The sequence below is a fragment of the Pholis gunnellus genome, assembly GCF_910591455.1.
Source record: "Pholis gunnellus genome assembly, chromosome: 19".
Classification (NCBI taxonomy): Eukaryota; Metazoa; Chordata; class Actinopteri; order Perciformes; family Pholidae; genus Pholis; species Pholis gunnellus.
This window is the reverse complement of record NC_136546.1, coordinates 16,101,994-16,114,472: the sequence shown is the minus strand read 5'-3', so window position 1 is coordinate 16,114,472 and position 12,479 is coordinate 16,101,994. Positions and strand designations below refer to the sequence as shown.

The window sequence follows — 12,479 nt, the reverse complement described above, 5'->3', positions numbered from 1 at the left end:
TTTGCCATTCATTGAATAACTATTTGACTTGATGTTATTTTGTCCTCACTTTGAACATAGCACTTAAAACCCATTACTTCATAACTGTAGGTGGCGCTAATGACAACTGACAACGTACATGGCCACGAAGAAGAATCAGTGTTTACCGGAAGTAAGAGGAGCGGGAGATTTGAAGACGTAAACAAACCTTTTTGTTGGCGTGAACTTTAGCGGAACATTTGCCAACATGCTGAAGAAGGCATCTAAGTTGAAGTATATTATCAAAACGAAATCAAAGAGTAACATAAATGTGGGGCCGACGTCAGAGGCAATGGTGAGTACGTAGCCGTTAAGTCTAACGTTAATGTGCATTAGCTTTGTTTGTGGCTAACGCTAACTAGCATAACTGACACAGCAGCTGATGAATAAACGAGCTAATCTCTTCTAATTATCTCAGATTGAACTCCTGACGCTGCTGTTTCTGAACAGCCTGGCCGAGGAGGCGAAGTCCAAAGCTTTTGAAGAAAAATCTGCAACTATCAGAGCTCATCATCTCAAAGCAATATCCAAGGTGAGTTCAAAGCACTAAGCTAACGTTACACGTCTTACCTGTATTTAGATTTCTCTCAGAGTCCATTCAACATTACACTTCTCTACAATATAGTCTGAAATGGCCACACATTAGCAAACTGTCAGTTATTTATACACAGACTGCAATCTGCGTCTTATCTATGTCTGTATTACAGGTTTGAATGCTTCATGGTTAGCTGCTACTATTATTTTCACTATCGATTAATCTGGCAGTTATTTACCCGATTAATCGTTTTGTCTGCACATGCTAAACAATAATGAACGTTGCACGAGGGTTTCTATCGATGTAAACTGGGGAATCTTATATTGTCGTGCTTGTTTCAGTCCACAAGGATATGATGGCCCAATATTGTTATGTGAAATCAAACGTATTTACAAAGCTACTCACAGGTTTTTAAATACTTTATATGTTTTGTTGAAGCTGTTTTATTGTCATGGTCTGCATAAAAGGAAACGCATGTCTAATCTTTTGGAAATGGCCCATATCTTAATGACTATCAGGCACCAGAAGCAGTCTACATCATGTGTATATTTAGTTTTACAGTTGATTTATAGTGCTTTTAGTTTAGTTTTTTGGGCAGCAGCAGCTCAGACCATAGAGACTATGACAGTGTGAGTGTGGACTAGTAGCTGGAGAGGTGCCAATTCACCACCTGGGCACTGCCATGGTGCCCTTGAGTAAGGCATCAAACTGCTTACTGCTCAAGGCTGACCATACAGCCCCATTAACTCTTAACATCCCTCCACAACAACTGTGTGTGTGTGTGTGAAATAACAGAGTGAAAAAATAATAATTTCCTCTAAAGGGATTAATAAAACAATACCTTTTCTTTTTAATATGCAGTTTATCAATCGCTTCTCAGTCAGAGATATTCTTAGATTCTTTAGTTTAGATCCCTTTTTCTCATGTCACTTAAACCTACTTCTTATTCACATGTCAAAACAAAATGATTTTACATTGAGTCCATTTGAATTTGATTTAATACAACCAAACTTTACAGGACTGAAACACACTTTTCTGCATTCTTGTAAGTGCTTATAATAATTATATTATCTAGAACTGACGTTGACAATAATTGATGAGATGTACAAGTGCTTCTTACTAATAGTTATTTTATTTCTTGGACACTTTTTGATTTCTCCATTTTGAACAAGAAATGGACTAAAAGAGTTTTGTTTTTTTCATTATAGAAAATGCTGAAAAAATCACGGGGGTGAAGACGGCGAAGTACGTCATCGTCGTCATTTACGACAGCCGCAATTTCTTATGATATATAATATGTTTTCTTCTGAAATGTACATTGTATGTGTTTTTTTATTCTATCCTTTGTGTATCTGATATCCTGTCATGAGAGTTTTTTGTTCTTTATTAAATTCTTGTGGATCTTATAATGACTTATAGTTACTAAACTTTAAAATGCTCAACATAACAGCTTGCTCGTGTAATAAACTATAATATAACGTTAATGTTATATCACAAAATTTCTCTGTAGGATCCTTTAATGTTGTCAGATACGTATAACAATCAGTGGCTAAAACAACAACTTTTAATGGATGTAACCTGCTTCCATTGGGTCAACCGACTCATTAAAAGTGTCAAAAAATACAACAAAGACGTTTTGTAAAAGCAATCGCAAAACAAATGTGCCAAGCGTATTAAGCTTTGATCTCAAAGTTGTGGACAGCTCGAATACGTTACTACTTCCAGATCTCTTCAGCCTCTCGTCATCCGTCACGGTAAAAGTTTTAAGCTGCATGCCTCACAGCTTCTTCAGTGAGCATGGGGCTCAGCCCCCCCCAAATACCTCACTTCTTCACGCTACATAGATCATCTGCGTGATGCTGTCCTGCTCACACCTGATCCCTGCATGGTTTTTTTTGCCTTCTTAGGTGTGTGTGTGTGTGTGTGTGTGTGGTGAAAAAGTCAAATTTACGTCGTTGAATAGCCAGATCGTAATGTCTTTGGGTTTTTTATTGAAAAAGATTGTATGTGTTGTTGTGTTTTTTTCTTCTTCTGCTTATCAGAACCTTGATAGCAGGTGGTGGAAATCTGTTTTTGGTTTGTAGTACAGTGCAGTCTTTCATCATAGGTTCAAGATGTCCTTTTAGAGCCTTGGCCAGAATAAAAACAGTAGATTTAATACAAAAACTCAACAACTTCAGTCCATCATTTGAATTTTAGATCACGTGAACATGATACAGGTATATATAGATACACATGTCCATATGTTTTAACTCTATTATTCACGCCCTCCTTTTTGCTCGCTGTCCTCCATCTTCATCATTTGCCCGTTTCCCTTTATTCCTCTCGGCAGTTGAGACATTCCTTGGCCTCCAAACGGTTATTTTCTTCAAGAATCTGATCTGGCTCCCCGGTGAGCATAGCCGTGTCCCGTGTCGTGTTTATGTTCCACGTCAGGTTGAGGAGGTTGTTACTGTGTTTGTTACTGCACCTGTCGTGCTGTTCTCTCCGTGATTCTTATATTCTCACGACAGAGCGCTCTAACACAACGCATACAATTCATAATTCCTCCTCAGTTTCCAGCAGTTTTAGGACGTTAAACTTCTTCACCTTCTCCTGTTGGAGAATCTAATCTTATGATGTAGTGCATGGAGATTGATGGATGGTGTTGCTCTGGCTGCACACCCAGAGGCTCACACCCTTCTTCCTCTATTAAAATCGAAAAGTAGCTCTGTCTTGCCTGTCCGCTGTGTCTCTGTGTCTGAGCACCTGTTGACAATTTAAGCCCAGCCAGCGTAGCCCCTGTCCAGCTCCTCCGTCTGGCAGCGTAACCATCAGCGCCGTCTCTCAGATGATAAATCAACTCCATTGTAAAAAGAATCTCCCTGCAAAGCTCCTGATGATTTCTCTTTTGACATGTCTCCAGACAAGCCCAAAGAAAGCACGGCATGTTATTATGATAACTTGCTGTGCCTTTCCTAATAAGGAGCACATGGTTTCAAAGTCTGTCATTGTTTCTGTTCATGTCTTTGCCCCGCGGAGGCAAAGAATCAATTCGCTCTTACAACACTCTTTGACAAAACGTTTAGAAATGAGCAAAAGCTGCAAACTCAAATTATTTGACTTCATGAGATTTGACGGGCTCTGAAAAGGATTATGGACTAAAGCAAAGAATCCCGAATTGCAACGGGAAACCAATTCCAAGAAGGGGGGAACTCGGGGGAGTTCAAATCTGTTTTGAGAACCACCGAGTTCCCAAAACATGTGATAATACACACCGGGACGCCAAACAACAAATCCCCCAGAGCCCGCGGCTTTTATCGCCTTCCAGCGCTTTGGTGGGAATCACAGATTCTCTCTGACACCTCCAGCCCTCATGTTTTATGTTTTCATTGGGAGGTAGTCAAATCAATCTCTTATTTGTGGTATTCACTCCCTGAACCCAGTCTTCATTGAAAAGCATGGTGCTCAAGCATGGCTTAAGTTGAACTGAATATAAAAAGCGTGGGCAATTGATGATGGCAGTATGACTTTATTTCTAACCCATCATTGTGACTTCATCCCGCCTGTGTGGGAAAGACTAATCGTGTGATGACAAAAACAACAGCATACTCATAGCTTTATTGGTAAATGGAACCACATGAGGAGATATTTTGTTGTCTTGGTCACACACACACACACACTCGCCCTATTTTCCATTAGGCTGAGCGGGAGAGTGTTCGATTTAAAGAGGAGAGTGAAAGAGTGGGTTTGTGTATTTGATGTGTCGTAAACAAGCTCTGCGCTACTGTGGTCAAGATTTATGGTTCGTGACACTTTGGCAAGTTGTGCGTGTGGCACAAAAAGAAAAAGTGTCATTTGACGACATAATGTAGATACAAATCCTATCAAACTGCTCAAATAATCATTTATTGGTTTAAAAGACACTTGATGTCTTTATGAGTATCATGAGTGACGTTCAAGAATAGTTTATTGTCTCCACGTGTTTTTAAAAGACACAGGACTGTGAGGTTTGCTCAGCGAATACGTTTAGAGTATTTGACACGTGAGGATAAATTGTGTAGACATTACAGTATTATTCCATTTCTGTGAAGAGAGACCCTGTTTGATGTGATAGAGCATCAGGAGGAGGGTCGTGAAGGACGGGTAATACGGGAGAGGAGGTAGGGAGTGAGTGTGTGTGTGTGTGTGTGTGTGTGTGTGTATATGTGTATGTGTGTGTATGTGTGTGTGTGTGAGCGTGTGAGAAACAGCAAAGACGAGCCCGTAGCAGCTTACCCAATCAGACATTAGATCATTTGATGGTTTTTCTCTTCGGTTTGCTCTCTGCATGGCATTCTGCCGGTGTGAGTGATCTCATGGAATGTACGCGGGATTCTTCTTCTTCTTCAAGAAAACATTTTGCCGAGCTCTGCGCTCGACCGCTCTCCCGCCCAGACGGGAGTCTCTGCATGGGTCCATTTGAATGAATCTTTATGGATACCTTTTTTTTAAATGTACACCGTGGGATTTCGCTGACTGGATCGATGCCGTACTGAAAGGTGGAGGAAAATGCGGATGCCGTGGTTAATTTGGTTTCTGCACTTCATGAATCTCACAAAAGGCCTGGATGGCACAAGACGTAAGTATTCATGCGTACCTTCCCACCTCTCTTAATACTGTTGTTAGACATGGCGCCCATGAAATGTGTCTTATCTTTCCTCCTTTTCCAGTGGGAGAAAGTAAATAGTAGACAGACACTCCATATGGAGACAATAAATGTGTTCTTTCAGCTTTCAGGGGAAAATGGGGTCATATATTTCCATGGCTTTCACCCACTTGCACACTATGATTTTAAAAAGCTTGGCTCTGTGTATCGGCCCCGGCTCTCATAAAACCCCGTCGCCTGTAAAGTTTCATAGCGTAAATTGAGCACGCTTGTTTTTTTTTGGTTTTGTTTCATTTGCACAAGCACAGGGAGACTATAAAACTTTTTTTTTGTAGTCCTATCATATCTGGTACTCCGTTATCCACAGGTAGTTCCTCCGTGAGCAGACTCTGTCCGGCAGGTTGTGCGACATGCTCTGCCCCGAATGGCTGTCTGTCCTGCAAACCTCGCCTCTTCTTCCACTTGGAGCTGGACGGGATGCGGCAGAGGGGCACCTGTGTGTCCTCGTGTCCCCGGGGTCACTACGGCATGCGCTCTCCACACATCAGCACCTGCGCAAGTAGGTACCAATGGGCACATGTAGGCATGATAGAAAAGGTGTTTTTGTGACTTATTTTGTGGCAGTGTTGAGAGAATAAAACACACCACACTGGTCACTCTACGCTGACCACAAGTTAATTTCCACTGGCCTGCAGGGTGCAAGGACGACTGCTCTTCCTGTTTCAGTGAAAACTTCTGCACACATTGCCACCCCGGTCACTTCCTGTTCCGGGGCAAATGTGAGAACAGCTGTCCAGATGGGCTGACGGCGAACACAGTGCTGCGAGAATGCACAGGTGAGGCACCGTCCAGCATGTTTCTCATGCAGGCTGTGTGTACAATGTGTGTGTTTGTGTGTCTTTGTGCATGCAATAAGCTCCATGATGTCGTGGGATCTACAGAACAGACGTTTGTGTCCCTCTGTCTCAGAGTGCTCTATAGACTGTGAGATGTGTGTGAGGAGCACCGTGTGTGTGAGGTGTAGAGCAGACCTCTACCTTCTGCACGGTCAGTGCCAACTCACCTGCCCGACGGGATTTGAACCCGACGTGCAGCTTATGCAATGCATCCCCCAAGGTTAGAGAAATGCACTTTCACCCACTGTTTCCGCACGATTAAGAAGTCGAATACACTGAATGCGTTCCAAATCATATACTTTTTCTTTTTTTTACTTTTAGTTCATACTGCAGCTTCCCCTACAAAGTGCGTACTGTTGCGTATTCAATCGGGACATATTTGAAGTTTAACCCTCTTGCTCATATATCCGCTGTGCAGAGGTTTGTGGGTCAGAATAGACAGAAAAGCGACCGGATGCAGTAGGACATCCTGGTGTTTTTTGCTTACTTCACTTGACATACTAAATATTTTTTCTGGCATACTATAAAGTATGGTAGTATTGGTATTGGAACGCACAAGGTCTTAAGTTTTAATCTCACGCTACCTTTGTCATCATCATCATCATCTCTCTCCTCATAGTGCACTGTGAGGTTGGGGGATGGACAGATTGGGGTCCATGTGTTCGCAAAAGGAGCACGCAGGCCTCCAGGAGGGGACAGGAGACACGTGACCGACAAGTTCTGAGGTCTCCGAGTGTCCACGGGGACGCCTGCCCACAAGTGTCAGAGAGCAGGAAGTGTGTCATCAAAAAGAGACCAGAGTAGGTTGTTATAAGTGAGAGAGCGGATTATAGACTAGTTTGTTTATATTGCAGAGATATTCAACTTGTTATTGCACATTTTACATTGGCTGTTTAAACTAAGGTAAATTGCAAAGATGTATTAATCTAAAAGGTTTTTTCTATGCAATCCAACAATAAATTAATAAACCAGATGGATCTGATGTTCTTTTATACCATTATTGTGTATACTTATAAATTCAACACCTTCGCTGCATCGCTTGAGCTTATGTGGACTTCAGCTGAATCAGAAATTTAATATAAATTCCAGTTCTGTGTTTAAATTGTAAAATAACTGAGTTATCAGTTTGTCTCATTGAAACTTTTTGAGGACACCTGTGCTGTTTCTACTACAACTATACATTAAATATTGTAATAAGGCAAAGTGAGACATTTAATTAGTATGCATTAAAGTAAAAACTGCTCGGACGATACACCTCTGCACATTAAATAGAAGACCACCAAATGTTAACAAAATGTAAATTGATATAATATAATATATATATATATATATATATATATATATATATATATGTATATGTGTGTGTATATTGTACAATTATATATTAAAAATAAATATTTGTGTTAAAAGAAATACGATTATTATCTATATATTCTATGTATGAATAATTTGTATTGGATATTGTGTAACACAATGATCGATATGAACATGACAACACATCAATACATGAAATAATTAATTGATATACACCACAGACATTTATACAGTCTCGTGTGTGTATATCAGGACTCTTACACGCGTGGACCCTGACGCACGTCACGTGCTGCGCTCTGCTGCACTGACGTTAGATCTACACAACATGTAGACGACATTGTAGACGGTGTGAGGTCCGTCCAGCAGCTTTGAAGTCAGTTTGGCCCAACGGCTGGAAAAAAGCGTCCCGACAACAACGCAGTTATCGCTTTGACGTACTTAACTTTATACACAACATTTAAATGCTGCTGTATACATTTCTGTACCTGCACTTCTGCCGAGGACGCTTCTAGAGTCACCCCAGTGTCCAGGTGAGTGTGTTATTAATTGTGACGTTAAATAAGCCTGTAAGCGCACTGACGGCTAACATGCTACATATGCTAAAGCAGCTGTCAAGTTAGCATTGGCTAGGTGATTGTTAGCTTGACGTTTACCTCACAGTATCTTTAGTAATAGTGTTACTCCACATTAAACAGACGAGACTCTAACGTCCCCTGCTGGGAATATAAGCTTGTTTTTTATTAATTTAAAGCAACTAACAAATTAGCTAAAGCTAGCATAGCAGTAATTTGGTTAGCTCTGTCAGACAGGCGGAAAAGAGGCCTTTGATTTAACTCGTAATGAAGTGTAAATTCAGGGATGTCAGCCTGTCCTTGAAGTCACATTTCTTAAACTCGTTTAAGTTGTGAACTTTATTTCAATGATGTACACAAACAGAAACCATAACTTTATGCTGCGTGTTTGAGGGCGTTCCCCAAACAATCAACAGAGCGTGCAGTGGGAACTGCACCAAGTTGCTTTGCCTATTCAATTGAAATGTTGAGTTCCTTTGCCTATTTAATTTAAATGTACAGTTACAGTTGTGTAATATTATGCAAGTCTTCCTTGGCCCGATTTGCTGTGACAGTGCTGCGTTTCTCTTTGTAGCATGGCAGGCTGTGGAGAAGTGGACTGCTCAGTGAATGCCCTGGCTCCCTCCAAGCTAATAGAGGAAGTAGGAGAAACTACAGACTCTTCCAGTTCCACCACCATAACCCCGGAGTGTGCCATCTGCCTCCAGAGCTGTGTCCACCCAGTACGCCTCCCGTGCTTCCACATTTTCTGTTTCCTGTGTGTGAAAGGTGCCTCCTGGCAGAGCAAGCGCTGTGCCCTCTGCCGACAAGAAGTCCCAGAGGACTTCCTGGAGCGACCGGTTCTCCTGTCGCCCGAAGAGCTGAAAGCGGCGGCTGCGGGGGTGAGCCGAAGTGGAGCGACCGGGAGCTGTTCCCGGGGAGACTATGCATGGTACTATGAGGGGCGCAACGGCTGGTGGCAGTACGATGAGAGGACCAACCGTGAGCTGGAGGAGTCCTTCGCTAAGGACAAGAAGAGCACAGAGATGCTGATTGCCGGGTTTCTGTACGTGGCCGACCTGGAGAACATGGTGCAATATCGGCGAAATGAGCATGGCCGCAGACGCAAGATAAAGCGGGACATTGTTGATATCCCCAAGAAGGGCGTCGCGGGACTGAGGTTAGACCCCGAACCTGTCCCCATTCTTTCTGTGCCAGTTGTCACCCCGGCTGCAACGGAGCGCGTCAACTCAGCGGATGGATCGGACACTGATGGCCAATCACAAACTTCCTTCTTTGGGCGTCATCTTACCAGTATCCTTCCTCCCTCGCCGTCGAGTGTGGAAGAGTCCTTCTCCCAGCTCCTAATCAGCCAGCCAGGCAGTGAAGAGGTGGAAGGAGACGATGAGCTACAGACGTACGAGTATGCGTCCGGCAGCGGTGAAAGTGAGGAGGAGGAGGAGGAGGAGAAGGAGGGGGAGGAGGAGGAAAGGGAGTGCGAGAGAGGGGGAGCAGATTCGATGCGGAGACACAGGCAAAGACCGTTAAGAGAGAGCCAGCCGGCCAGGATGTCTCCGAGGGGCGGGCCCTCCAGCTCTGCTCTCAGCCTCCGCTCACGGAGTCCTGATGGACAGTGCACTGTTACAGAAGTGTGACTGGGCAACGGTACTCTACCTTACATCAGGTTGACAAAAAAAAAGTAGTATGCATCCTTAAAGGTCCCATGAAATGGAAAAATACCGTTTATTGTGTTATTTGTGTCACTGGGTGTATTTTACCGCATCCGTCATGTGCCAAATATGATCCTAAAATGTATCTTACATATTTTTATATCAAAAATATTCAAGGATCTCCATCCAATTGAATGTAATGTTAGGTTTGTATGGGATCCGGTAAACCTGCGGGTCTACAAAGGTAACCAGCAGTAGCAGCAATTACATGGGTCACTGCTGTGTGCTTGGATGTTATAACTGACAGCTCTCTCCACTCTTAACATATAAATACTTAACACCTGGGATGAAATAATGTTTGTTTTCTTTCACCCAATATTGTGTTTCATGCAGAAATGCTGAAACAGGGACACAACATTCAGAGAATATTTAAGGTGGAATCTTTTGAAATTATGCCTGGAAATCTCCTGACACTTTGCAACCCCAGTTACAACATTAAAGCCATTTCAAGGGACCTTTAACACATTCATTTGTGAAGACTTAAAAAGTCAGTTTCATCCAGCAATACACTGTAATGGTAGTCATGCATCGCCCTCAGCAACAGGTTATGTAGTGAAGCATAACAGACTTGTTTTTCAGGCCAAAAAATGTGACGAACTTTGGCAACTTCTTGGTCAATGTTGTCCAAATAAACCTTCCATCTGTCACTGTGAGCTCATTTTTAACGTGGCTCAACTCAATTGTAGCAGCTTTATGTAAATGTTACAGAGAGATAAAAGTGCTCACATTTTCCTGCTTGCTGATTGTTTGTTTTTTTCAATGTTGAGAAGTTTGCATCAGGATCTAATTAATAATATTTAAACTGGAGTTTGTTTGTGTGTGTGTGTGTGTGTGTGTGTGTTTAAGGGGAGGAGGGACTGCTTTCCCTCTATTTCAGTGTGGACGTCTTGTTTTAATAACGCTGTGTGTTCGTGTTGTTGTGAGTGGAGTTGGGTGCTGAAAAGCTACTGGCAAAACCACTGGAAAGTATCGAGCTATATATGTAGAGCGACTCATTTGGATTTCTATTTCTTGTCCTGGTACTCTCGATACTATCGGAGCACTGACGTGTACTTGGACCATCTCAAGCTGTCCTCACATGCTCTGTTTGTTCCTGCTATTATTTTAACTGTCAACCTTTCGCTGTTGGTGTCTCACCATCTGAATTACCCCAACAAACCTGTGTGTGTGTGTGGCGTGTGTTGTCAACTTATTAAATGTCTATAATTTAAAATCATATGTTGTTTTGTTTTTAATGGAGGAATACTCGGCATAGGCCTGTTTGAAATGTGTTGTCTACATGTAGTGGCCGGTCAAAGCCCACAGGATGGCGCTGTTTCACAGATTAAGCAGCGTTTGACTCCACCTGTTTGAAACCCTTTCATTGGTTGAAAACGTGCCAATGAGAGCAATAACATTTTCTCAGTCCTCTCCCTACAGAATACTATGGTTGTTTTTACAGCGTTCTGGTGTTGGTGTTGTCTAATACATGCCAACAGGGTCTGTGGGACCAAGATTACTTGCTTTTATTGGTGCTGACTCCAGTGTGGTCCTCTGAATGTACAGGTTTGATTCAGGTTTGTGGGAAACCGAGACAGTTGCCACTAATGCAGCCGAGCGGCAGCGTTTGCCAACTGAAGGAAACCACAGGCTCAGTGTGTGCAGATGGGCCGTGACTAGAATTAGAAACGTGTCTTAATGAGCCAGACTTGCACTGAACTGTTCTCTGTTACTTCAGTGACGAGGATGGGGACATTTTTAACTGAAGATGTGGTTTCTGCTTTTGGGTATAATTTACATCTGCAGATGATAAAATATGCTCAGCCTCCTTTATAAAAATCACATCCATCGTTACGTCACATTTCAATTCATGTCTTCGTGACAGGGTTTGGTCAACAGCTGTGGTGACGGCATCAATTTATTTAAATTCGTATCCAATTCTTGAGAAATCAGACATCATTTTTAGTGTTCAGGAGGGCTGCCCCCTCTTAGTCGATTTGATCTAATTAGATTAAAATCTCTTTTCTCTTGATTAGTTGTTATTTTTTCATTTTTTGTGCTGAAGACTTATTTCTGAGAAACTTATCAGCACATCTCTGGTAAACACAAAGTTGTATCTTTGTGGATATGTTGATTAAATCAACTGATCTTTTCGTCAACAAAAGAGTGTAAGTCAATTAATTTCTTAAGTCGAGGACAGCCCTAATGTTCAGTATCTACTGTATGTATTTCCTTTACTCCTAACATAGGGATTAGCAGCCACCATAAAAATAACATTGTTTTAAAAACAGTTGATTTCTTTTTAAATAATAATTTGAGAACCAACAATCTCGCTCCAAGAAAGAAAGACACCTTCTGTATTTTAGACTCTTTCATTGGCTGGAACAGAACAAGGTAGACCAGATACAAACGATAAAAGGTACGTTGAAGCTGGAGTCAGAGGGGCTGATGGAACAACAGACACATTTGTGTAACTGCAACACAAAGTGCAGCTGTCACATCTTTCCCTCCTAATCTATGTAGAAGCTCCATGAAGGTTGTTGACAAATGAAATATTTGGTGGTGACTGAAGGTCCTTTGTTGTGCTACTTTGGCGATAAGGTGCCAATGGGCGTGCTGATGAAATGGGAATAACTTAGACTCACTTATCATAAAAGCAGTCCGTCACACATCGACACTACACTCAGTCACGATATCACACGAAACGATTTGTGATATTTTTTTCAAATATACAACTCTTTATGCTGTACTGTATCCAGGTGCATGAAGAAGAATAAAGTCATGTGCAGCATTATGTGGGAGCACAACACTAGCTGACATGCTATGAGA

General features: G+C 42.1%; 3 protein-coding genes across 4 annotated transcripts; all 3 read left to right on the top strand.

The window, feature by feature from the left end:
* The first annotated feature begins 169 nt into the window (after positions 1-169).
* Positions 170-2,496, top strand: cenpw (centromere protein W). Its single transcript, XM_079180205.1, has 3 exons — positions 170-313; positions 437-550; positions 1,762-2,496. Exons 1-3 carry the CDS (start codon positions 227-229, stop codon positions 1,786-1,788), a joined length of 228 nt encoding a protein of 75 aa, XP_079036331.1. The 5' UTR covers positions 170-226; the 3' UTR covers positions 1,789-2,496.
* A 2,265-nt stretch (positions 2,497-4,761) lies between these two features.
* On the top strand, positions 4,762-7,025 carry LOC306711167 (R-spondin-3-like). 2 transcript variants are annotated; one of them, XM_079179974.1, is made up of 5 exons: positions 4,762-5,153; positions 5,548-5,739; positions 5,876-6,016; positions 6,150-6,296; positions 6,696-7,025. In XM_079179974.1, the coding sequence occupies exons 1-5, from the start codon at positions 5,084-5,086 to the stop codon at positions 6,878-6,880; spliced, it is 735 nt and encodes a 244-aa protein (XP_079036100.1). In that variant the 5' UTR covers positions 4,762-5,083; the 3' UTR covers positions 6,881-7,025. The 2 variants fall into 2 exon arrangements, with proteins under 2 accessions (XP_079036100.1, XP_079036101.1); XM_079179975.1 differs by having other exon boundaries at positions 6,398-6,839.
* Positions 7,026-7,784: 759 nt separating this feature from the next.
* On the top strand, positions 7,785-10,878 carry LOC306711600 (E3 ubiquitin-protein ligase rnf146-like). The gene is made up of 2 exons (XM_079180611.1): positions 7,785-7,920; positions 8,537-10,878. The coding sequence occupies exon 2, from the start codon at positions 8,538-8,540 to the stop codon at positions 9,594-9,596; it is 1,059 nt and encodes a 352-aa protein (XP_079036737.1). The 5' UTR covers positions 7,785-7,920; position 8,537; the 3' UTR covers positions 9,597-10,878.
* Positions 10,879-12,479: the final 1,601 nt, after the last annotated feature.

Coding starts and splice junctions, on each gene's coding strand:
- LOC306711600 (XM_079180611.1), top strand. CDS start 8,538: ATGGCAGGCTGTGGAGAAGTGGACTGCTCAGTGAATGCCCTGGCTCCC.
- LOC306711167 (XM_079179974.1), top strand. CDS start 5,084: ATGCGGATGCCGTGGTTAATTTGGTTTCTGCACTTCATGAATCTCACA. Junction 5,740..5,875: donor ACACATCAGCACCTGCGCAA/GTAGGTACCAAT, acceptor ACTGGCCTGCAG/GGTGCAAGGACGACTGCTCT. Junction 6,017..6,149: donor AGTGCTGCGAGAATGCACAG/GTGAGGCACCGT, acceptor CCTCTGTCTCAG/AGTGCTCTATAGACTGTGAG.
- cenpw (XM_079180205.1), top strand. CDS start 227: ATGCTGAAGAAGGCATCTAAGTTGAAGTATATTATCAAAACGAAATCA. Junction 314..436: donor GGCCGACGTCAGAGGCAATG/GTGAGTACGTAG, acceptor TAATTATCTCAG/ATTGAACTCCTGACGCTGCT. Junction 551..1,761: donor ATCTCAAAGCAATATCCAAG/GTGAGTTCAAAG, acceptor TTTTCATTATAG/AAAATGCTGAAAAAATCACG.